Below are 27,890 nucleotides of genomic sequence, written 5' to 3' on the forward strand. Positions count from 1 at the left end.
ACCACCTTACTCTTGTTCCCTTCAAAAGCAAATTTATCATTTTTGTAGCATATTTTAATATCAGTATACTTATATATTAAAATGTAATTAAGGTTCGGTACTTTGGTCCTCTCTTACGAATTCGGGTGGTCCCTGGCTGGGTTACAGGCATGGCGCCAGATGTGCAGGGAAAAAATATGGCGAGAAACACCACGTTCATAGTGCTTGAAATCCCTCTTTTGTTGCTGAAAGTACAATGGGAAGTCGGTAGACGGGTAGGGTAATAAATTTCATAAAATGTCAGTACTGGGAAAAAAGTGATATTTGATTGCCATGTGTCATTTTCAAACTCTGAGATTTTAAGCTGTAGTGTGATAAGCAATTTGTTTGAATTTTATTTTTTCTTCTGTCTTCTATTGAAGGACCACAAGGGCAGACCTCGAGGACCACAGGTGGTCCGCGGACCATAGTTTGAGAAACGCTGTATATTGTAAAACCCACTGTAAAACCTTTCTGTATATATTTCAACTAGATTGTGACTATGAATTAAGATTTTGAACTACTACTATTAAAATTTTTTTGACATGTTCCATATTCTAGCTGTGAAGTGATGTACGAATACCATAGAATGTAAATAAATACAATACAATATGTGATGACTAAGAGAAGGGGGATCATGCCTTAACATGCTTGTGTATTAAGGGGTTGACTCGCGAATAAAAAAATGCTGACCACTGATATACACACACCACACCACACCACACCACACCACACCACACCACACCACACCACACCACACCACACACAAAGAAGCGAAAATGCCAGTAACTTGTTATTAAGATAGTTTTAAGTCACGAGAATCATAAAGTCCAATACAAACTAAAATTCAAATTTCTCGTATTTTCGGTTTAGTGCAGGCTTGCACAAGGTTTGCGCTCTCCGAGCCAGCTTACAGCTCATGAGCGGAATGCAGATATTAGCTGCAGATGTTAGCTGCGCTCTGTGTAAGGATGGGCTGGAAGAAGGGGTGATCTCGTACAAAATGTACACTATTACGAGTGCTTATGAAATGAATTCCCGTTCAGTGTTTGCAAAACTATCTTGGACTTATTAATTAATAAAAAAATATTTATTTTACAGAAGTAATAGAAATTCTATAACTACTTAAATGTACAATATCATTTTGTTATATTTTTATTTATCGGTACATCAAAACGAGGTTTTATGCTGTTGGCAGCTGAAAGGAACAGCAGCCTACTGATCGTAATGAAACATCAGTTACAGATATTCGATGTCTGCCTTTATTAAAGTTGATTATAGAAAACAGTTGCTCACAAATATAAATGTTGAGCCAAACATAGCAATCATTTTCACAGCCAGCCTGTGTAGTCGTGGCTATCATTGCTAATGTTTAGTCTTGTAAAACTCAACCAGGCTAGTAGTATTATTCAAACGATCTTTAGCTCTTAGGTCACATTGAAGATCAATAAGTTCGAGCTGTAAATCGTTAAATATTAAATGTTATGTTCTGTCTTTTAGATTCCTCCATACTGTATTGTAGCAGTAGGTAAGCAACGTGAAACAGTTACTGAGAATAGGCCTACACACTGCACTCCACTAGATAACTGAATGGTCGTTTCCCTCTCCTCTACCTATAGCAAGTCTATGTCATTCTGACGTATCTTCCTCTCTGTTTCGGTGAGCAGTAAACACCGCTCTCCCACTCCGAAGGAGCATGTGCGCTCGTTGAGCGCTGTTTGTGCAGGCCTGGTTTAGTGTATATTCAGTGCTACCTGGTATTTAGGCAATTTTAAGTGCTAAGGTTTCCATTTAAATTATTATAATAGTTGCTGCTTGATTTTATTAATTTAACGTAACTCATGTTAAAACTGATGCCGGTAGTTTTGGCCGAAAATCACGTCTATAGAAGAAACAGGTGTGTGAGGAGAGTTCATTCTTTTTCAGAGGATGAGGAAGAAGACATAAGTGTAACATCAGCTACACCTCCAGACCATAAAAATATTCCGTCATTGAGCCTTTTAGTTAATACAACTACAACAACAACAACGGAGTCTGATGGAGAGGCAGTGGGACTTGTTGTAGACTGTGAGGTCACCCGTTGGTCTCCCTGGTCGGAGTGTGATGTAACGTGTGGCCGGGGATATAAAAGCAAAAGTAGAACAATCAAGGTGAAGTGGAATTTCACTTAGAATTAGATTACTAAGATCCCATAACTGGTGCCCATACTTGGTGCTGGGAAAGATGTACAGGGTGTTCGGGACAAAATTTACCAATAAGAAAGTTTAATAACTCACCAAATAATTGATGGATGAAAATGCTGTTTGCGGGAATTGACAAAGGGACTTCCAAAGTTTCGAATGACCACTAATAAACTTCTATGTGTGCACCCCTTGTAGCACGAGAGATGTCCAGGCGATATTCAAGTTCTTGCCATGTGTTTCGTAACATCTCTGGAGTGACAGTTGCACAAGCAGCGACAATTCTCCGACGCAGATCCTCCAAATCTGCCACTACAGTCTTGTACACAATGTCTTTTATGTATCCCCAAAAAAAGAAGTCCAGTGGGGTTAGGTCTGGGGATCTGGGAGGCCATGCTGTAGGTCCACCTCGACCAATCCATCGCTGAGGAAAGCATTCATTCAAGTGATCTGTAACATGTAATGCATAATGAGGCGGAGCTCTGTCTTGTTGGAAAACATATCCCTGTGGAATTTGAGGAATGGCGTAATTTTGCAGCATATCAAGATACACATTTCCATTGATAGTGTTTTCCACAAAAAAGAACGGTCCAATCACAGTTTCATGTGTAAGTCCGCACCAAACATTAATTTTAGGGCTGTCTCTTTCCAATTCCCTCACTACATGCCGATTTTCTTATCCCCACATGCGACAATTATGCCTGTTGACGATCCCACAGACGTGGAAGGAGGACTCATCACTAAACACGACCTTCTGCAGATATCCATTTTCAATATCAATTTTCAGCAGCATGTCACTAGCGAAATCATATTGTGCAGGCAAGTTGTTTGGTTTCAACTTTTGAACCAATTGAATCTTGTATGCATGCAGACGTAACCTCTTGTGCAGAACGTCGTGGATAGTTGACTTTGGAATTGCAAGTTCCCTGCTGGCACGGCGAACAGACTTACACGGGCTCCGTTGAAAAGCTTGCTGAATTCTGTCGACTTGCGCTTCTGTCACTTTCTTCCCACGTGGTGTTTTCTCTACAAGAGAACCGGTCTCAAGAAGCTTTCTATGCCAAGTTGTTATTGTGTGCCTATCTGGTGATTGCTTCTCAGCCCACTGTTGTTTAAAACTTCTCTCCACTATCTTCGGATACTTGAATTTGACAAGCCAATAGCAGCATTGAACTTTTTGTTGCACTGTGAACGCCATTTTAATTACAGCTATGTCAACAATAATGACCAAATGTTGCCAACATCACACATAAAACTTAAAATGTCCCTTTTTCATTTGCCGCAAATTTCATTTTCCTATCTCCATTATTACGCGAGTTATTAAACTTTCTTATTGGTAAATTTTGTCCCGGACACAGTGTATTCTACACCCAAAATCATAAACTTAGATCTGTTGTTTTACTTCATGAAACGATACATCAATATTAATGTCTATTATTTTAAGAAAGCGGGTTTGTTACTCATTCACATTACTTCAATTTCAGATTCATGCAAGAAATGGAGGAAAGGCATGTCCAAAGAAATTGGTCAAGCGGAAGAAATGTAAAAGAATTTGTAGTAAGTATTGCCATTAATATTTTGCCTTGTAATCAAGATATTATTTTGATGGTGCTGGGCAGGAGTACATGTATCTTTGTTTTTCTGGCTTTTGGCATGCCATCTACACTGCTGTTTAAATTAATGGGAGGATTTTATCATAGTTTCCAGAAAGATGTGGCTGAGTAGTTGAGTTGGTAGAGGAAGTGGCTACAAACTAGAGGGTCCTGGGTTCAATCCTGGGTGGTGATGGGATTTTTCTTTAGCCAAAACTTCCGGAACGGCTCCGAGGTTCACTCACTACTACTCAAAATTGAGTAACAGATCTTTCCTGGGTGCAAAAGGCAGTTGGGGTGTAGTGTGGACCACACTACACCATTCTAGTGCTGAGGTCAAGAAAGCATGGTGCTCTGCCCCTCATAAAGGGGATACTTTTATCTTGATGATCCATGTTGAATCTTTCGTACACTACTTTTAACACTTGAATATAAATAATTGATTAAATGGCGATCTTACTCGTGTTAATTGTGTAAGCATGTGCGGCTTACAGCGAACACATAACCAATGCTAACCACACATACAATAACATAAATACAGACATGGAAATCCTACACATACAACCCAAAAACCAAAAACTCAACACACTAGAACAATATGAAATATACAGACACACTAAAACACATACTGATCAAATTCTCAACACACAGATCAATTTCAGAACACACACATTATTTGACACCACATTTCAACACTTTTCAACAATCAAATGCACCCACACAACAGGCAGCGAAGTTCGAGATGATGTCGAGATCTAGTAGGCTCTGAGGATGGTATGAAGAAGCACCGAAACAGCTGTAAGCCACACATGCTTACACAATTAACACGAGTAAGATCGCCATTTAATCAATTATTTGGATACTTTTACATTTACTTAACTTTCAGAAAGGTAACAGGAAGACAAGGTTATCCTAAATAAAAATCAAGATACAGAAAATTAATTAAACGAAGTAATCAGAAGTTTGAAAGAATAATGACAAGAATGCATGGAAAGGAAACTGGAAGTACGGCTACATGAACAAATTATAAACAAGTAAATACTAGTCAGTATTAAAGTTAAAACTAAATTTTAATTTCAGAAGATGAGATATTCATTTTAGAAGTTAATGAAAAGTTATATATCTTTGCTCAGGAGCCTTAAAAACTTTTTAGTAATTTATTGGCTTATTTGATTTGTGGGGAGGTTATCTTTCTCTGTATGAAGAATTCGAACCATTGTTTTGGTGATATATTTTCAAAATAATTTCGTCTTTAAAATTTATTTTCTTTATTATTTCCTTTATGTTCAGAGTTCAATTAAAGTATTAGTGTGTAAAATTCGAGTTCAGGATATCGATGGAATGCAAATTTTTTTTTTTTTTAATTCCAAATTACACCAGTTTTGTTCATATGCAATACTTAAACATCACTTTATCTAAGCAGCATGCACATCAAAACATCACACTTTTCTCCCCAGAAATAACTACATTTTTTTTCTTAAATTCGATTGAAACAAAATGTCTTGCTCCTTGGTTTGTAAGGACCTAAATGGAATTCAGCTAAGCAATGTATGCAATTCATATTTACCTGTGGAGTGCTTATAGTCGAGGTACACAAAGCAACAACTTTATAAGCCTCAGTGCATTTATTGAAGAAGGAAAAAGTAGGTGATGATGCTGGAGTAAGCACCAATTTATTCGAAGTCTGCTCCAATAAGAGTGTTAAATATTACCATCTCTACTATTACTACTATTTCTGCTACTACTGCTACTACTACTACTACTACTACTACTACTACTACTACTACTACTACTATTACTACTACTACTACTACTACTACTACTACTACTACTGCTACTATTGGTACTACTGCTACTTCCACTGCCTGACGTCTACTGCTTCAACTTCTACTGTTACTAATACTACTGCTGCTGCTACTACTACTACTACTACTACTGCTTTTTAATTTCATTTCATTTATTGTATTCCACAGATCTTGCATTAACATTGAAGCTTTAAGATGTGGAACAAATCAAAGAGTTACACAATTTCTTGGCAAAATGAGGTACTACTACTACTACTACTACTACTACTACCACCAGTACTATTTATACTACTCTAACTGCTACTACTACTATTACTACTACTACTACTACTATTATTATTATTATTATTATTATTATTATTACCAGTACTACTACTACTACTGCTACTGCTACTACTGGTACTACTGCTACTTCCACTGCTTCGACTTCTACTGTTACTACTACTACTACTACTACTACTACTACTGCTGCTGCTGCTGCTGTTACTACTACTGCTGCTACTGGTACTTCCACTGCCTGACTTCTACTACTGCTTCGACTTCTGCTGTTACTACTACTACTACTACTACTACTACTACTACTGCTGCTACTACTACTACTGCTGCCGCTGCTACTACTGCTGCTACTGGTACTACTGCTACTTCCACTGCCTGACTTCTACTACTGCTTCGACTTCTGCTGTTACTACTACTACTACTACTACTACTACTACTACTACTACTGCTGCTGCTGCTACTACTACTACTACTACTACTGCTGCTACTACTTTTTAATTTCATTTCATTTATTGCATACCACAGATCTTGCATTAACATGGAAGCTTTAAGATGTGGAACAAATCAAGTTACTCAATTTCTTGGCAAGATGAGGTACTACTACTACTACTACTACTACCACTACTACCACTACCACAAGTACTACTACTACTACTACTACTACTACTACTACTATCACTACTACTACTCTAGTACTAATACTACTCTATTACTACTTCTACTATTCTACTTTTTCATTTAATTTATTATATTCCATGTAGATCTTACATTAGCACTGAAGCTTTAAGATGTGGAACAAGTCAAGAGATATACTATTTATTGGCAAAATAAAGTGCTACTACTACTACTACTACTACTACTACTACTACTACTACTACTACTACTACTACTACTACTACTACCACCACTACTATGACTACTATTAAGTTACTACTACTCTACTAATATTATTACCACCAACAGTACAACAAGTACTATTACTACCACCAGCAGTACTACTATTATGGCTACTTCTACTACTGCTACTGCTACTGCTACTGCTACTGCTACTACTACTACTACTACTACTACTACTACTACTACTACTACTACTAAAATCAGAAACAGACCTACAAAAAGATAGAAAATTATAGCAGACAGGGACAGAAAGGAGGTAGAGTTGAAGAAAGACAATTGGGTACCAGTAGTGAAAAGCCTGTCTTAGGCAGACAGGGACAGACAGACCATGCAGAGAGAAAGAGAATCGTAGAAAGTGACATGGACCGAATTGACCTGATATGAATTATATGAATCGTATTACACGCAATCACACACATGCACTTTTATACAGACACAGGAATTTTAGTTTATTTTTTATTTTTGTACTTACAGATTTGAATGGTGTAAATGATCAGAATCCAACTTGGGGAGATGCTAAGCCAACTCACAAAGGTATTTTCTTATATGCATATGTAATTAAACCTATTGTTTTGGCCACATTTACTTTTAAAATGTAAAGGTCAATGCTTGATACAGATTATAACATGGAATGAAATACAAAACAAATGCAAAACGTATTCTCAATGTATCGAACAAAACTATATTTGATCTAATACCTTTTAATCTGCGATGAAACATAGTGTTTTGGGTAGATATTCTTCTTCAGATAGTCACTATCCATTTCAGATGTCGGCAACTAGCTTGACTACCATTTTCTAGTTTACTGCTGCTCGGAATAGTTTTGTGCTATAGTTATAGAAAACGAAGTCATGAGACTTTTCAAAGGCAAGAATCTTTGCCTTCACCACGCCTCTTTTTCCCAGCACTTTGCCTTGTAATGTAGACCACGTTAGAAGGGATCTACTTAAATGCTTCATGATATGGCCAAAGTAGGCCTACTGGAGTTTTGTTGTTTTCGCAATGGTAAACACCTCCTCATCCTTTTTTATTCTCAAGGAAATCTTACCGTTTGTGGCATGATCTATCCATGACACCCTCAGTATCCCATGATAAAGCTACATCTTGAATGTTTCCAACTTTTTATTGTTGCTTATAGCAAGATGCTTAAATGATGACTGAAAACACACAGTATCGCAGAAGTCACCTCTTTGTAGATGTTGTAAAATCGTGGCTTTCGAATAAATCACTTGCTGTATTGAACACAGCTCCAGCTCTTTCGATACGAATCTTCACTTCTCGTGGTGTTCCCCTTGATCAGTTATAAACTCTTTCAATAGATTGCTGATTAATCATAAAAGGACATCTTGAAATATTGGTTTTGCTAATAATTAGTTTTTTTCCACTGATGTGAATATCCAGACTATTATCAGTAAAATTAGATCTCAGTACTTCCAATTTCTTTCTCAAAATGTTGTTGTTTTCTAATGCCAGGCATTTGACAGTAAAGTCATTTGACCTCTTGCACTCCAATATTTTTCAAAGATATTGTCATGATCAGCCACTGAAGCACAGATTTTGAGGTGTTCCGAATCCATTTCTCGGTTTGAATTGCACAACGGGCAGTTAGGGGATTGATATATTCCAATTCTATGCAGGTGCTTGGCCAAACAGTCATGGCCTGTTGCCAATCTAAATGCAGCTACAGACGATTTTCGTGGTAAATCGGGGATTATCACGGGAATTCTTTCTCAAAATAGTTTGTTGTCTATCACACAAACAGAAGAGTTTTATTTAGTTACTACCGTGGTCTCTCTTCTGACAGTATAGTCATGTATTCATTTTTAAAATCCTGAAATAAGATTGGTAAAGAGCTCATAAAGGTATTAATTATCTTATATGCATATATAGTTAAACCTGCTATGGTGTTTAAATGCAGTCTCTTAGCTCGACAAAGGTTGTACAGTATAGATTTTTTTTTATTTATTTTTTTTATTTTTTTATTTTATTTTATTGGGTTGTTTTACGATGCTGTATCAACATCTAGGTTATTTAGTATCTGAATGATATGAAGGTGATAATGCCGGTGAAATGAGTACGGGGTCCAGCACCGAAAGTTACCCAGCATTTGCTCGTATTGGGTTGAGGGAAAACCCCGGAAAAAACCTCAACCAGGTAACTTGCCCCAACCGGGATTCGAACCCGGGCCATCTGGTTTCGCGGCCAGATGCGCTGACCGTTACTCCACAGGTGTGGACCAGTATAGATGAAATGAACACATTTATACCTACATCACAAAGAGATATAAATATGCTCATTAATAAAAATATGCATTTGCGTAAACTTTCACTGTTTCACCACTGCCACTTCGTAAATGTGGTGTCGATCTTCTGTCTTTTTAAGCACAGAGTGTTTCATACATCCAGCTTGAAAATGGTTTCTCTTTTAATTCTACAAATAATGACCTCAGTGTTGTCTCAGTATGAGCCATTTTACATAAAATTAATATGTAACACACATGCACACGCATGCACTTTTGATTAAGCTGACAGTCAACAATGCAGCGCATTTACAGAACACCAATATAGCACAACGTATTATTGTGACTGATAGTTAGCCACGTTTCATACTGAGCTGTAATGAATCTATACTCTACTATCCGATCTCCCCTCAAGCTTCCGAGTCAAGATCATATACATGCCTTTAGAAGCTTCTGCCACAAGCCTCTCGTGTTGAACTCTCTATCCTGGAATAACTGTCAACAGTGAATTTACTATATGGAAGGATCGGAGTGCAATCAAGTGTTATGAACTTATAAGCCTACTGTTACTAGGTATAATGACTCAAATTTTTTGGCCAGGCTAAGCCTCAAAAGCTTCTTAAGAGCTTCGTCAAAGATATTTATAGGGTTTTCAAGCATTTATGCTGGCCACAAGATAAGGGACTATAAATAAAGGAGTATCCTGGGAAAAGCAGGGTATCTGATTACCCTACCATTGTCTAGCCCATGCAAAAGAAGCTACCTGATTCTCAATCTCACCCACTCACATTCAATCAATCGTTTATTAATGTCATGAGCAACAATTTGTTGGAGTTAGGGTTGCCAACCCTCCCATATTTCCCTAATTTTTAACAATCTCCCGGCTCCCCGTATTTTTTTTCTCTATGAGCATTTTTCTCCCTTGTTTTTGCTTAATATCAGTATTGTAATTGTAAACGTTTTATTTTGTCGTGAATGATGATTGTTTATATGATGAGTTTTGTTGCTCAAGTGAAGCATTAAATTATGCATTTTTATAGAATGTAATGCTTGCCAAGATTGAGTTTTAGTGCTCACTTGTTTAAAATAAAATAAAAAAAACTGGCCAGTTTTGTTCTAAGTATACCAAGTAGTAATGCTCGTACAAAGAGGGTGTTTCATCTCATGAAGAATAATTGGAATTAAATATGATATGAAAATAAATAAAGAAAAAACTAAAATTATGGCCTTCTGCGGAAAATACCATGTGCGTAGCAAAATATGTTCAGATTAAAAAATATTAGAAAGGATAAATTATTTTACATATCTCGGATACACATTATCTTTTTTCGATGAACTAGATATTTCACAGAAAATTTCTAAATACACCAAAACAATGGGGATAATTAACACCATTATGAAACCTTCCCTAGTACAAAGGCATACTCGAATTCGCCTTTACAAGACCTTGGCAAGACCTGTACTTTGTTACGGCAGTGAGGCATGGACATTGAGGAAGAAAGACGAAAGCAGAATAATGGCTAATGAAATGAAATTTATGAGATATACAGCGGGATATACGAAAAAGGATCACAAATGCAATGAAGATGTAATGGAAGAATTACAACTAGAACCTGTAATTAATCACGTAAAACATTATCAGAACAACTGGATAAATCATCTGCATCGCATGCACAGAGATAGAATCCCAAAAGTCATGCTCCACTATCGTCCAAACGGGAAGAGATCTCTCGGTCGTCCAAAGAAGCGCTGGATTGAAAATTCAACTATGAGATCGTAACAAGCCATTTGGCCTAATACTTGAAGGGAAAAAGAAGAAGAAGAAGAAGAAGAAGAATTGGACAGATGTTCAAAACAGCAGCACGACACATGTAATCAAATCAATGCTAAAAACTGCAGTCGATTTCAACTGTTACATGAAACAAAATCTGTCACAAAATACTCTTAATTTAAGCCTAGCTGTCGAAGTGTAGAATAAAGCTGTTTTTTTAGTAACTGAACCGAATAATCTGTCTATTTTGTATGTGAAATTTTGTCGATTCCTTAGTCTCTCATATTTTCTTCAAAAAAGTTGGCAACCCTAGTTGCAATAGACATAACATTTTGTAAACTACAAAAGATATAGCCCTAATATAATATTTAACATAAAATGTAAATACAGATGAATACAAACAATACTAATGAAATAATAACAATAAAGCTATGGTTTGTTTATGGCAATCATCGCCGGCGATTATTAATGCTGACGATGATCATCAGGAAATGGTTTCTTTATCCGTGAACATCGCTGTAAATTCTCATTTGTTTTGCTGCCATAACTCGATTCAGTATTTCTACATGGCCTTCTCTAAATATTGATTATTGAACTTGTATGCGGCGATGTACGTTCTGAATTTGCTTCAAAAGCAACCTCCAGTGATCTGCGTCGATTCCAATGATCTACGTTGGCGATCATCACTGTAAAGAAACTGCTCATTCATTTTAACTGCTAGCAACTCCAGGTGACAATCGCCAATAATGTGTGCCCAGCGATGATTGCTGTAAACAAACTGCAGCTTAACAATACTAATAATAATTGTAATAATACAGAGCAATGCAGCTTAGAAATTTAGAATACATTTACAGTTGTGTCAAGAAATTCACTAATACTATAGAATGGATGGTTGATTAATCAGTTGTACAAAACAGATTTAAATTGAATATAACTTCAGTCATGTGCCTTTTGTGGCAACTTATTAAACAATGTTATAGCAATAGAATTCAATCATTTTTTGGACTTACTTAATCTAACTCAGGTTCTGAAAGACAATAATTGTACCTTGTATTATATGATGATCTTCTGTTTTAGGGAGTTAAGTATTAAGGTTTTTCTTAATTTTTATTAGACATAAATTTATGACAGTTAAATTTTTTTCTTGAATAAATGTCTACAGTGAGCATGATATGCAAAACCTGTTAAAATGCGCAAAGTTTTTTGGTAGAATGAGAATCTTGGATATGCTACTGCTATTTCCCCAGTTATAAATATGATACGATAATATACTACTGAAAAAAGGCGTAATAAGAATTTATGAGGTAGAATTTTGGTATTAAAGGTTTTAAATGTCTTAATGAGTAAATTACTCTTGATAGCCTAATACTTAACAAATTAATATATTCATCCGATGTTAGTTTAGACTCCAATACAAGTCCTCACAATTTTACCTGTGACTGATCTTCGGCGTTCGATGTATTTTTCAATGAAAATATTATATTTTGAGTTTTACTTAAATTTAGACTGAAATCATTCACCTGAAACCAATTTATTGCAGTATTATATCATTTTTTCATTATTGAAGTAAACATTTTATATCAGTATGTGATGACTAAAGAGGTGTGTCGTCTGCAAATAATACATATTCACAACTAACATTTTTTGGAAGGTCACTAAGGTCAAGAATAGGAGTGGTCCCAAAACGGAACCTTAAGGAACTCCATTGTCGACTGCCGCGGCTAGTTAGCGTGTTTGCAGCATATTTTGTTAACATTGTCACATAGATTTTCTCTTGGGATTCCCGTTTCCCATACCGGCATTCCACCATTACTCCTTTAATAACAATCATCATGTGCTAAGTGCAACACCTAAGGCGGCAAAAAGAACTACGGCTTCAGTGCGTCGCTCCTAGATGGAGATGCTTGGTTGAATGACGCAAAGTCAAATGACCCTTATTTTTTTGTTTGGTGTTGTAGTTGAGCCAGTAGACTGCATTTTGTCGGACTGGACAATGTGGTCGCCTTGTTCCCTCACATGTGGCATGAACGCCGTGAAGCAAAGAACAAGGAGCGTGATTCTCCCGAACAGTGGTGGTGGAATGCCGTGCAGTTCCCGTCTGGAAGTCGCGCAGTGTGAGCTGCTACCTTGTGGTGACTAACCATACCAGGTAACAAAAGCAGACACATAGCATTTTACATTGTCATGAACGAATAATAGAAGACGTAGCTGCAATAAAGACCTATACTCCAAAATGCTATTCTGAGATAGAACAGATTTTTTTGTAGTAGTGCACTAAATTGACTAATCAATGAACAGGAAACTGCTGGATGGGAAGTATTGGGTTATTTATACAGGGTGATTCACGAAGTTTGTGCCATACATTACAGTGGCGTAGCATGAAATTTTGAGCAGGGGAAGCTAACTCAAGTTGTCTTTCATGCAATATGAGAAAACGTATTACAAAAATAGTCTTATAATAAATAGTAGTCAATTTCAAGTCAGCAGTCGAACATTGGTTGGAACCTCGTAAGTAACACCAATAAGGCATGACCTCAGATGGTACGTAGTAAAATATGATTTTACGGTTTCCACATATCTCTTAACAAATAGATATGTATACGTATAACATTAGCTCACTCCCTGTCATAGTTAGAGGAATCACAATATTAACGGTCAATAGATACAGTACGTAAGTATGGGCTGTCTTTTGGTTGTGTCCTTCATTGACAGCAAGGGAGTCGGTCGTTTGTTTTTTAAATCACGCTTTTGTTCGTAAGTCAGTCTTGATAATACAGTTGTCCTAAAAAAATTCAAGTAAATTAGAGTCAGGAACTGTTATTTCGCTCATTATTTATTATATCAGCCACAATGCACACTAACACTTCAACTGAACACAACTGACGAAAAGGGATAACTCGGAAACTACTTATTTTAAATGTCAAAGCTAGCTTCTTGCGAGCCTTGCGACTAGGGTAGTTTAGTTAGAAAGGGATGGAAAATCTGCAGGGTGGATTAAACAGAAGAAACCAGTCTGCTTGGAAGCTGGTGTGTGCAGGCTTCTTGTTTACTGCTGCATCACAAATCATCCTGAGCTGCCGCATCACAATATTTAACGCATAAATATAAATTCTATTAAAATTAATAAATAATTTTCTCCATAGAGTGCAGGTTTATTATGAAATTATTATTAACTGGGGATACTAAGCTGTTTAGCTTACATTGACGCTACGCCACTGATACATTAGAACCTGATTTCTGACATCATTGTGATGAAAAAATTTCATATAAACACGTCATATTCTTTTAATTGAATGAGTTATACCATCCTGAATTTTAAACATAAACGTGGAAATTATGAAGGTTTAAGCATTTAAATTATTTACAAGAATGCTATAGAGTGTATTACAAATTCACATTATTAGTCACCTGAAAAATCTGTATTAAACCCGGTTTTTAAAGACCTCCTCCTTCTGCAGCAATACATCGCCTCCCGAGTGTGAAATGCACATGCCGCATTCCTCAACCCTTTGAAGCGCAAATTAGTTTTTTATGTTTTTCATATCAGGGATCATACCAAAGCTTCGATCAATTTTATTCAACATTTTAACTCTGCACACAATTTCAAAACACAGATGGCACTTCTATGTATACTCAAGAGGTGGTTCCTTGGTGGAATATCTGTGCCATAAAATTTGGAAAGAAAGAAAACGGTGGTTCTTTTGAACAACCACAATGCTGCAAAGGCTTAACTTCCGTTGTTTGGTTACTAGGTATACTCGTATATGTTGTACCGTGTTGCGTTAACTTTAACCCTGACCCTGATTGCACGAGACTATGTCGCTGCTATCAGTTGTACTGTAACACACACAGCTCCAGACGTCCAGAGAGAGAGAGAGAGAGAGAAAGAGGGAAGTAAAGGCTGGTTCACAATAAACCGGGAACGAGAAGCACAATGAAAACGAGAAGCAGAGGACGTGAATATGAAAATTTTTGATTCACAACTGAGAATGTAGACGACGATGCATATCGATATGTATGTCAATAACGATATGTAAAGTCGATATTACGCATTCTGATGTTATTTGTGTATAATTGACCAATGGCGTTCTCTCATGAGTACAAGGCAGCCAATATAAACACAGGTTAACCAACTTCGAAATTTCAACTGAAACATTTCATTAGGTACGGTACTATAAATATGCCCATGCTTCTTTATTATCACAACCTATTTTAAGTCTACCATAACGTAAAATAATTAGAGAAGAAAGATTTGTAATAGAACAAAAATGAACACAACATAGTTATTGAATTGAAGCATGAATATGTAGTGTGTAATACAACCAATACAGTAATAAAATATGATTCACTTACGATCGGTGTTCAAAGATGCAGCTATTGAAAGCCACGTATTCTCCTTCATTTTCTCATCTTTATACGAGGCGTGCCGCGTATCGTAAAAGTGAGGATTTTCCTCAACACTCAATATTAGAATCTCATCAAATAAAACTTCCTCCATGATGCACAGCACAGAACAAAATAATGCATAGGTTATGTCACGGTCTTCTTGCTACAAAATATACGACGACAAAATAGCTTGTAGATGGCAATAGAATGAATCTAGTGGGCTGTGATCGGAAATGTGAACGCCAAAGTTGAAACTTGGCCAACTCTCCGTTCCCGATCTCGGGCTCCGGCAAGCTTTTCGTTAATTGTGAATGCTCACATTTAAATGTATACATTTTAACAATTTTACCGTTTTCGTTCCGATTCTCGTTTCCGGTTTATTGTGAACCAGCCTTAAGTTCACAAGGATGAGTGTTACAGAAGAAAGAACCGTGATTTTATCCAAAACTATTTAAAATCGCACACATGTATAAGTATAAATGAATTTTTTTCTTCACAATGATGTCAGGAATCAGATCCCAGAATAAGGCACAATCTTCGTGAATCACTCTGTGTAATGTGACAGAAATTCTAAAGGCATTTTAATCCAATGTTATATCGGGTATAATTGGATTCTGGTAGACCCCAAATATATTTTACTGTTACACTACGATTTACGTGAAACTTTGAGAAGGGTTTATCTTGATTCACTGTGTCATATTTTTCCTTTAAAAGTTCTTTCTTCTCTACCCTTGCTTCTCAATTACACATAAGAGTTTGACTGAATGTCTTTCAGTGCCTACATATTCGGATGGTTACTATAAAATAGTGCATTCAAGTGTGATTGGAAAGACTTGCAGGCTCTGTTTGTGGTTTTGTTAGTTGTGGTTGCGAAATCGTCCCAAACAGATGATGGAACTAACACGTGGTACAATGTATATCTCAAAGATGTAATCATGGCGTATTATGAACAAACACAACTATTAACTTTGAAATCTTTTACAAAACTATAACAGCATAATGAATATACACGAATAATCCTCGCACCCTAATTTTAGGAGAGAAAATAAAAAAAAGTATTTGAGGTGAAGCAGCACCAACCTTATTTCAAATATTGCGCGCACTCCAGTTTTTCTTCATTAAATTCTGGAAAAAAAAATATGCGCGGAGTATACTCTTATGATCCTAGGGGCTCAGTTTACTTATGCAGCTACTCGGGACTCAGATTACCCAGCCCTGATATAAAATACACAAACATTTGCAAGTATAATTTAAATACCATTTCCGGTTATGGTATTAACTCTCTCAAGGAGGACTAATAGATAGATACAGGATGAGTCAGGAGGAAAGGTACATACTGTAGTTCAAGAGATGATAATATTGATGATTCTGAACAAGAAAGTTTATACGAACATACCAGTGGCGGCTCATGATAAAATATTATGTGTGTTCACAATTTTGTGGTTCCAAAATCGAAGAGAATTTGAAATTGTACATTTAGTCTAATATGAAATGTCATGATTCCAATGTTTCACTATCGAAAAAACCGTATATACATTCAAAACGACATATAATAATAATAATAATAATAATAATAATAATAATAATAATAATAATAATAATAATAAGAGTAATAATAATAGTAATAATAATGAAACTCAGTCTTTCTATTTCCAATTTTTCCTGGTAAGCCAGTTTACCCAGTTCTTTACTGTTCCAAGTTTCATTGAACAGAGTTCATTGTTTACGTTTGTTAATAATGAATACATACCACAGTCCCGTTATTTACAAACGTGTGTGTTCAGTAATATATTTTGATTCACAACACACTGATACACTATTGCCTATACCAGTACTGTAATCCCATTCGCATAGATTGATTGCTATAAATACATGCCAGTAAATATTATTCTTAAATATTATACACTACCATACAGATGCTTAAATTCATACCACCACCGCAGTCAGCCAGCACGTCTTTGAAAGTCAAACTATGCTATTATGCCGACATTGAAGTATAGTAATTCACAAACTACACTCTCGTAGCAGCACTGTACACACATCTACGTAAAGTAAACGTTCCTACAGTCAGATGCTGACATCTACAGGCTTTTAAATTTCCTCCTCGAGATATAGCACGTGAACGATAGGCACCGATGCACCTGACATCTGTAGGATAGATACTCATCATGTTCACTTAATGCTTTGTGCTCTTGACGAGTCATAAGTGGCCAGCTAAAGACAATTTTCTCCCGCGCATGCGTGAAATTCCTGTAACCATCTCGAAAAGAGCACGGCTTGTACGTGAACGGATGTTGCCAAGTTTACATTAGAAGTTTATGCAAGATGCGGGAAGTTTAAAATACTCGATTCTGATATTATACATCCCCACTACGTCAATACGGTATTAAATAATAAAACTAGTCGTGCATTAATGGAAACAAGGTGTTCACGTGCTCTTGTGCTCTTACTGACGCACCGCCACTGGAACATACTATGTCCTGTTCTTAACGGTTTCAGAGAAAACTAACCGAAATTATGAGGAACGGGAAACGTGCAGGTGATAATAATTTGAAATATTGTTACCTTATGTACTGTTTATTTTTTTAGTAGCTTATTTTACGACGCTTTATCAACATCTTAGGTTATTTAGCGTCTGAATGAGATGAAGATGATAATGCTGGTGAAATGAGTCCGGAGTGCAACACCGAAAGTTATCTAGCATTTGCTCATATTGGGTTGAGGGAAAACCCCGGAAAAAACCTCAACCAGGTAACTTGCCCCAACCGGGAATCGAACCCGGGCCACCTGGTTTCGCGACCAGATGCGCTGTTACTCCACAGGTGTGGACTGTTCTGTTTAATTGTGTACTTTCCTTTACAGAACGTGTTCAAAAAGTCCACCTTCAATTTCAATATGCTTTGTAGCTCTTGTAGGCAGCTGCTGTGTTGCTGATCTGAGCTGATGCAGACATTCCTTTACTAGAGCACAAGCATGTAAAATGCGAGCGAGAAGTTCCTCCCTTGTTCCACTTCGCTCTTAAGCCAATTCCACACAAGTAATTCAATGGTATAAGGTTAGGTGACCTCAGTGGCCAAGAAATGACTCCACAGCGACCGATCCAACGCCCATTGCGCATTGAAATGGTCAATAAAGACAATATAACGTAATGTCGTTTTGGTTGCGTCCGCATGTGAGTTCTGATGAAGGACATGAGACTGACACCCGTGATTTTCAAACATCTGTATGTCAGATACTGTTAAGAACAGGCAGGGCTGCCGAGAAGGGGGGGACAAAGGGGGCAAGTGCATATGGGCCCGTGAGCAATAAGGACCCGTCAGATTGAGTCCGATTACTTTTTATTATCATAGATACATATGGTTACTATAAAATTTTGTAAAAACATTTGTTATATAAAGTTGACATATTAGCTCAACAATAGTAGAATTAATACAAATTACCACTTCATATATAAATATTTGACTTTTATATAATAGAGTATTGGTTTCCCGCATTAACATTCACCAACACGACAATTGAGGGCCCCAGCATTTGCCTGGACTATGTTCCAGTTGCTTGTACCAAACACGTTCAATTATTTATTGGCTTGTCTTTTTAACTATCAACACCCCGCTGGTCCACCGCAATATGCTAGTGGACTCTTCCAAACTCGTGTCGAAACTTTCGCCTTTTCGTTGTCATTTGTCTAGTAAATTCTGTTCATTAGTGTTACTGGTTATAGTTTAATTGCACAATGGACAAGTACAGGCATAAGTTGGGAGCTGAGAAGCACAAGGGGGGTCAGAAGAAAATTGGAAGATATTAATATGGGTGCTAGACTGCGTGAAAAATATATGAAGATATTAACAAAGAGATCAGTGATGAGCTGAAATATTTAAAATCAATTCATGCCTCTAATTTAGGGCCAACCCCACTGAAACCTGTGAATCTCCTAAATAGTCTGAGGGAATTGAAACTGGACACTTTATTTCCAAATATTTGTATAGCCATTTGAATATTCTATACAATTCCTGTACAAGTTGCTGATGCTGAATGTATTCAGATAAACAATGTGTCAAGAACGACTGAGTAACCTTGGCTCCATAGTCTGGAGAGCGATCTTGCTAGGTCTTTAAATTTTGATGATATAATTGATGATTTTGCATCAATGAAGTCAAGGAGAGTTGTTTGTTGATGTTGGACTGCAAGTTAGAAATTACAGGTGTTTAAGAATAATGTTTTATTAATATAATGTATTATGCTAATGTTAAGTTTTGCTAAAAGTTTTCAACGTAATAAAAGTGTATATTTTTAAGTTCGTATCTGTGTATGGGGTTATCTTTTATTTGTTTTGCAAATAATTATTATGGTTAGAATAACTGGTAACTTGTAATTGTTACTTTTTTCAACGGGGGTCCAAGTACAGTATTGCATAGGGGCCCACAAATTCTGTCGGCAGCCCTGAGAATAGGGTATATGTTCATATAAACTTTTTTGTTCAGAATCACCAATATTATCACCCCTCAGATCGTATACCTTTCCTCCTGACTCACCATGTATATCCGATTCCGAAGTTAACTTTTCTAAATGATTATTGATTCTCTTGAAATTAAAAATTAACGCAACCACCCTTCTTGTATTCACTCAAATTTTTGCATACTACCACCTCCTTTAAAATCACTGTAAGCACCAACTTGAACCCGTGATTTTATTTTCTTGCAGAACATAAACCACATCTGATCTGATACGTCACCAGCATAACACCCGTTTCTTTAAAGTTGAAACTGAATTGAAGTTCTTAGTGAATATGTACAAATCAGGATTCATAATGGTCACATCATATCAACTTGGATCTTCCAGAATTGCAATACTTCTCGCAAAGAGCACAAGAATATAAAGTGAACGCTATTGTGATTACACACAACGTTGTTCCAGTATGTGTAATTATTATCCTATGATTTAATGTAGATATTATGTATATAGTACAATGTGTTACGTATTGTTAAACTATCAAATTATTTTCTATTATTTCTCTAACGTTTCCCTGAAACTTTGTGAAATGTATTGAATGTTGTTAAAATTTCAATTTTTCATGTCCTCTCTTTAAAATTCTACTCATTTCATGTTCTGAGATCTACTAAGTAGCTGTGTTCTTCAAGGAAGCAACTGAAAATGTAATGTTATAAATAGACAATAAGATTGTAGAACAGATTATATTTACAATAATGATTACTGTAAAATATTGAAGTGTAAATACAATAGGTACTAAAATAAGGAAATTTTATATATGTATGTTATTACACCAAAGAAGCTGTGTCGGATATTGATAACTTACTCACAGAATTTGCTTCTTTACCAGTTTGTTTAAAAAACATTTAATAGTTGGCTTCAACCATTTTGGTATCAAAATATCATGTAAGTTATTACCAGGCTTCGAGACTTTGGACCCGATACAATAAGTTTACTGTGCATGCACTATAGGTTGTTGACTCGCTGCAGGTAGGTAGAAATGTGTGAGGTAACAACGTTACAGTAGAGTAGAGTACAGTAGTATGGGGAAACACACACATATGTACATTTTAAAAGTAAATGTACATTACACAATGACGATGTTAAAAGAATGTGAAAAGCATTTATTCTCCTGTCTTTTAAAAGCATTTGTGTTTAATTATACACATTGTTAATGGTGGAAATAAGCATGTAGAAATTTTAATTTCTTCATTTATCCTATTGGTCGTCTTTAGGAAGTGCAGTTACAGTACCGAATTGCAATGTAGGCCCTACTACAAGATACATTCTCAGTGTCTCAAACGTAAATCTTTTTCGGTTATCTGCCAAAGTTTGTACTGTAGAAAGCTGCGCTCTATGTGGCATGACGTGATAGGAGCAAAATGAAAAAAACCTAACATCATTGCAGTCTCTAAGACACAGTCCTTTATTCTCGGGTGACTCTATGTCCACTAATTTGCTGTTTATGTTACACAATGTTCCATATCCGTTATTTTTACATAAAATTGATTTCCACTTCTGTTTTACACGTTCAGTAACCGGTGTACTTGGTATCTCATTAATTCTCTGTGTCATTTTCTAAATTAATTTGAGGGCTTCCGGCATCTCTTGCTCTGACTTTTCTAACCATGTAATAGTTTCAGACACAGTTTGTATGAAAACCAAATTATTCGTCAGAACCTTCAAATCCAGAGCGTTTTTCTTTGCGTATTTGTTGGCATTCATTCTACAGTACCCCCACCCACTGTACGCTTTACCACTATACTCAGTACGTCGTTACGCGGATTTCCCACTGAACTACTCTATTGGGTCCGAAGTCTCGAAGCCTGGTTATTACATCTCTCTGCGTCATCGTGGCGTTATCTGGATATTAATATCTTGTTTCCAATTCTTAAGGCGTTTAAGCAGCGTCTTCATAATGATGTCTCCTAACTTATATTATTTCATCATAATTTTATTACTTAAATTCTAGCTTATTTTTTACCTGTTGGCGTGTTTGTTATTTTAAGTGCATCATTATATATGAATAAATGAAAATTACCAAACACAGACAAATACCGTATTTGCCAGCCTATATGACGAATAAACATGTCGGACAAACCCCTCTTTCCAAGGACTTATTTTTTTTCAAGAAAATATAATTTGAATACATCTGGTAATACTTTTATTTAAAACAAATTGAATTCTAAGCTAATTGCTATGCAGGAAACAATCTTATCAAGGAAAATAATGTAGACTCATATGAATGGTTTTATTCTTCATCCTTTAAGGGGTTAGGTACAGCTTACAGCAGTAAAATTTTGGAAATATTCAACATTTTTTTCCTCTATTACTGTATCTTGTACAATAATGAAAATTAGTATGTGTAAAACACTGTCCTTCTATAAGAAAAAATATTTCTACCATTTAAAAAAAAATTATTCACATTTTTTTTTTTTTTTTTTTTCCAAAATTCATTTCACTGTGCAGAGATGAAGCATTTCCCACATACCTAAAAACTATTCAACATTCTGTGATGAACTTTTTTGTGTGTATTTATGCATGTCATATCTACAAGATGAAGCAAGATTGCGTCTCTACCGTTGATAGATTGTCTGATAAAAAATAAATTAATTTAAAAAATTGTCAAATATTAGCATTTTCTTCTAACTCAAAATTTAAAAAAAAGTTATTTATTAAGGAATGTAGTTGAAAATGCATGATATTGTAAACATGAGTTTCAGCAATAAAATAAAAGAGAGAGAACATGAAAAAGTTAACAAGTTTATGAGTTATGAGAGAAAGGCTTTATCACTGCACAGTGAACTACCACCATTATGACTTTTGAAAAAATATATATACAGTATAAATACTTTTTTTAAATTGTAAAAATATTTTTTTCTTATAGCAGAAGGACAGTGTTTTACACATACCAATTTTCATTATTGTACAAGATACAGTAATGCAGGAAAAAATGTTGAATATTTCCAAAAATTTTACTGCTGTAAGCTGTACTTAACCCCTTAAACCTAGAAAATCATTATGTTCAAGCGTAGAAAAACCATCTTTTGAAATCTTTAAACAGAGTTATCATGGCCTTCAAACAATGATTTGCCCTCAATACCAATAATACCGCATTTCTTAAAGGATTATCAATCATGTCGAGTTTCACTGTATAATGCTTTCTATATCATTTCAAAGTAGGAGGCCTCTCCTTTTAACTTGTAGGAATCACTTCGTGATCTGTAGACTGCATCCATTTATTCCAGTTTTCCTTCATGAATATTTAAATAGTTTATAATTAAAGAAACATGTAAACAGCTCCGAAATTTCTTCACTCACAATCATTATATAGTAATAACCAAGTGATGATGATAAAGAAGGAAAAGAATGAGGGAGGAAGAGAGGAAAAAGGATCAAAAGATAAAGAAACGCGTGTCCTTACAAGGAGATTTGGGGCTGTGTGAGCTCCAAGCTGGTAAGTCACTTGTCTCACTTTGTGGGTTGTTCCACTGAATTAAATTTTGGAAGGGGAAAAACTGAAAGATGGACAGAATCTATTAACACGTTAGACAGGAAGTCGCACATCACCACACAAAGCAAGGTTTAGCAACAACATGATCGAGTTGCCTGAATATGTGAGAGTTGTAATCATGAGTAGTTCAGGGAATCGAAGCCAAGAGTGAGTGAATGAAGGTCTCAGTGGGTTCGGTGTTGAAGCACAGCTCTAATACAAGCTACAAAAGGCGCTGAAAATCGTATTGTGAAGACTTAAAAATTTTGAAAATACCAAAATACAGTATATAATTGGAAACTGAATACATCTCTAGCAGAATTTTAGGGCTCATCCCATTTGTTTTAGCGCCTAAGAAAAACCATGGAAAATCATAGGCTATACAGTGGCTAATGAAATATGGCTCTATCGATCTTGAGGGCTTTACTAGGGACAAGGTAGGGGAGAGTCAGGTAGTATCGGAAATCGGGTAGTATCGGAAATCGGGTAGTATCGGACAGTGCGTTTCTTTCATCTACCACCATATGGTAGTACCTGAATGACATGGTTACATTTCTCTATGCGACATCACAGAAACGTAACCATGTCAGTCAGTACTATCATCGTGTTGTTGATGAAAGAAACTCACTGTCCGATATTACCCAATGTCTGATACTACCCGACTCTCCCCTACGTAATTTTTCCACGGTGGTGTTGCTGAATGCTGGACCATCATTAGGCCGAGTCCAATTTCATCAACCAATCTTGGGGTAAAGGGTTTGGAAGGGATTATAGAATCGGAGCTGGCTGATTAAGAGACTCGAACAAGCAATAATTGTTGCTTGCCCCTTCTCAAGTCATTCTCTATGATGTATTCTGGATCACCAGTAAACAGAATTCAGCTTCAGCAGCCCTAATTGGAATGAGCACGTGGGTGAACCTGGAATGGGTCAAGGACAGAAACAACCAGGCGAGATTAACAAATTTTCACAATCAAAATTTCACATAACATTTAGCTTTTAGTTTGTAAGACGCACTTCTTTCTTCAATCAAATTTTTAAGGAAAAAAATGAATCTTAAGGTTGACAAATACGGTAAAAAGACATCCATATCACACAAATGAAAGATGTCATATCAAAAAATAATTTTTATTAGGCATACTTAAAAGTTCATAGAATATTATACACGTACAATAACTTTTCTAAATTCATTTTAATAAAATAAATACTTAAGCAAATGAAATGAATAGTATGAGTGAAAAATCAGTGCACTTCCTTCTACATTCCTATGCATATAAACGATGTGTATGATTATCAGTCTTGTTTGTAATAAAAAGTACTGAAATAGTCTGTAATTGTTAACTTGTTTATCCATTTAATAGACAAATAGGAACATGGATTTTATTTTTCGTCGAATATTTGCTGTTTTACTGGAAAATATGATGTAATCTCATAATATATATATGAAAACGTAAGAAACGTTATCTTTATTAATAAACCCACAAATAAAAAAAAAAAATCACTGATTAACTTTCCAACTTTTTTACTGTATTAATATTTAGGATTTATCTTGCTTGACTAGTTTTTGAAGTCTTGTGCTTCATTATCCAAAGCCTAGTGGAGATCCTGCGCTATCTTCTGGTTTCCTGTTGTGGTGGGGTGTGTTCATTATTGTGTCGAAAAGAGTGTGTGTTTTGAAATTGAGTAGAGTGTTCAGGATGTGATGTGGGTGTATTTTTATATGTTTATAAATTTCATATTGTTGTAAGATGTCAGGTTTCCGGTTTCTTGGCTGGATGTGTAGTATTTTCATGTTGTTGTCTATGTTGCTGCAACTGTGATTGGAGTGTGTTATATGTTTGCTTATGTTGAATAATTGTGTAGTTTGGTCAGGGGCGGCTCGTCCATAAGAGCTGCGGAGCTGCAGCAGTCCCTGCTTTGACAGGAAAATAAAAATAATATTTATTTTAATTTGTAGAAGAATTGTTACAGCTTTTATTGGTAATTTGCTTTATATTTCATCTGGCTGGGAATATGTACTATTATCTTATGCATAATCTTTTTGCGCGTCGACTGTATTGGAATTGACACTGCATTCAAAGTCGGCCTGGGATCTGCAGGGTGGTCAGCTCATAGAGTGTGTCTCTTGCATGGTCAGAGGTGAAGGGAAGCAGAGGGAAACTGCCGCTGTTTAAAACCCATATCTCGCTGCAGTGGCTTGCAGAGCCAGGCCACAAGGGATCTTTCCTCTCCTCCCACACTGCTATTGTAATGCTGCGTCAAATGGATTCTCTATTCCCTTGAAACTTAATGACAAAATTTTTATTTTCTTTTCACATACTTATTGTTGTAGAATCTTATCGAGTTAATATAACGAAATTAATATTCTCTTTTGCCTTATTATTATGTTCATATCCAGCCTCCAGCAGAACCTAATATTTGCCTTAACTCAAAATGATTGCACGAGTAGAATCCTTTTGATATAGCACGTAGAATACGAAAGAGACTTCTTTTCCAGTTTTGGAAAATTGTTGACCATCAGTATATCTGAGTGTTGCTTTGGTGTGACGTCTTAATACCGTAACTTAACCAGTGCAAATTTGCAAGCATGAGTGTGTGTGAATTACAGAATATTAATTTTATTTTTCTCAACTTTCTCTTGCGGAGAATATTGATGTAATGAAGTGAAATTAAAGGGTCGTCCGTTACCCGACTTAAATCTTAAGCTTCATCCAGCCGAAATAGTGGATATATGTAAGGAAGTATAACAATGGAATTTACGCTAAGCATTTGTGGTTACGTGGATGTGAACAAAAAAAAAAAATCTGTATTTTGTTTTCCTTGCCTCCTCTTCGGTGGTGATGCTGCATGGACTAGGAGTGGTGTGACAGATTTAGGACATTTGCCCCTAAAAAGCAAAATGCACGAATCTTCGCAGTCTCACCTGAAAAATGTTGTTTCATTGGCTATGTTACGCAACTCATACTGCTGTGCAATTAAGTGAAACGAACAGAACAAACATTCTCAAACATAATCAAGAAGTGAGAAAAAATCGTGAAATTATTTAAAAAAAAAATTGATTGTATCAAATTTTGTGGCCAATATGAACTTCCCCTTAGAGGACATGATGAAAAAACTATTCGAAGAACCCTGGTGTGTTTCGTGGGTTGCTACAGTTCGTGAGTAATCTAAACGAGCCTCTCAAAAATCATTTGGAACATGCCATTGTTTAAGGTTATTCTAAGACAATTCAGAATGAACTGGTAGATTGTAAGTTGAATGTCTGCCGATCTGAAATTCAGACTGAAATCGATGGTATCAGTTTTTCTTAGGGATTAGCAAATGGTCCCACAGACATCTCCCAACTAAGTCAGGAAGTTTTGGTTTTTCGATATGTAGTGCATTTATTTTTGTCTTATACTTATTAGTAATGGTATCAAGAAGTGAAATTTGTATGTACCGAAATCTACTGCAGCTCTCCCAATCCACAAGTTCACGAGCCGCCACTGGGTTTGGTTATGGCTATGATATGTTCTTTGTAACTTGTTTGAAATGATCTTCCAGTCTGTCCAATGTAGAAGTCGTTGCAATTGTTGCATGATAGTTTGTAAGCTCCAGTTAAGTTGTATTTATTTGTGTCTCTTGTCTATGTATTAAGATGTTTTTGTAGTGTATTTTGTGTTCTGTATGCAATGTTGTATTTTAGTTTCTTGAATGATGATGCGATCTTGTGTGTATTCTTGTTTCTGTATGTTAGTGTGATGTATTATTTGTTTATTTCCTGTGTTTGTGTGGCGTTTTCTTGTTTGTGTTCGTATTTCGTATAACAACATGATGATAGAACATTATTGCCTTTAAACAGTGTTTATTAATGTCAATTTAGTTGTCATTTGATAGTACTTTGCACTTAGGTTTTTTTGTCTAACTGTACCATTCATGCATAGGTAGTTCTTTCATGTTTGCTGATTTCAAAGTCAAACATTTGCAGACATTTAAATCAAAACAAAAATTTCAACACTACTTAACCAAGTAAACATTAGTTAGGGAAATTATTTATTTTTATATTATGAAAAAGGCATCCATATCCCGAGGTATTGTTCCTAATCAATCAATTGGCAACACTTTAAAATCTGCCAAGAAACTTGTAGATGCAATGATAGACCAAATGAAAGCTAGGTTTAATGATAAAGTTGTTTCGCTACTAAGTCTAAGTGCCAAATTTCATTCAATAGAAGCATTTAACACGTCAACTCATGATGATGTCATCACTTGACTACTGTAGTTTCCCCTAACTATGGTCCACATTTGTCACATTTTTCTTTGTATATTTAGTACTGTTCATCCAGATTAAATGAAATTTTGGCTTCGGACTGTTGTAAGTTTATATTAAATTAATATTGACATATGTGTTTCAAATTATTTAATTACAAGTGTTAAAAAAAATAATAAGCATTGGTACATAGTTGTATTCTGAGTTGCCCAACTATGATCCACTCAGATATTCATGCTTAAAAGCATGAATGGACTGTAGCTGGAGCTGTAATTATTCGTAAATCAATACATTGAGTTTCTAATTTAAGAGTAGAAACATAATCTAGCAAGAAATATTAAAAATAAATGAAAAGTACATGGATTCTCTTTATTAGTACACATTACATAAACACTCAATAAACAAGTGAAATCTGAAAGTCATTTTTCTGCAATAATGAACAACTACTGTATATTAAAGAACAAAAGTACGGTATCAAAATAAACTAACATATTCTT

The 27,890-nt window shown here is 35.8% G+C and overlaps 1 protein-coding gene across 7 annotated transcripts in view; it reads left to right on the top strand.

Moving 5' to 3' along the window:
- The window catches only part of LOC138697644 (spondin-1-like), a 741,699-nt gene that overhangs the window by 248,187 nt on the left and 465,622 nt on the right, over nucleotides 1–27,890 (top strand). For 2 of the 7 annotated variants that reach the window (XM_069823071.1, XM_069823073.1), the window contains 5 exons: nucleotides 1,945–2,168; nucleotides 3,683–3,755; nucleotides 7,243–7,302; nucleotides 12,737–12,927; nucleotides 19,866–26,077. In XM_069823071.1, the coding sequence (XP_069679172.1) occupies nucleotides 1,945–2,168; nucleotides 3,683–3,755; nucleotides 7,243–7,302; nucleotides 12,737–12,918 (539 nt within the window). In that variant the 3' untranslated portion in view covers nucleotides 12,919–12,927; nucleotides 19,866–26,077. Of the gene's footprint in view, nucleotides 1–1,944; nucleotides 2,169–3,682; nucleotides 3,756–7,242; nucleotides 7,303–12,736; nucleotides 12,928–19,865; nucleotides 26,078–27,890 lie in introns of those variants that run through there. The other 5 variants (XR_011331590.1, XM_069823074.1, XM_069823072.1 and 2 more) reach the window with 5 other exon arrangements.

This window comes from Periplaneta americana, chromosome 4 (assembly GCF_040183065.1).
Source record: "Periplaneta americana isolate PAMFEO1 chromosome 4, P.americana_PAMFEO1_priV1, whole genome shotgun sequence".
Lineage (NCBI taxonomy): Eukaryota > Metazoa > Arthropoda > Insecta > Blattodea > Blattidae > Periplaneta > Periplaneta americana.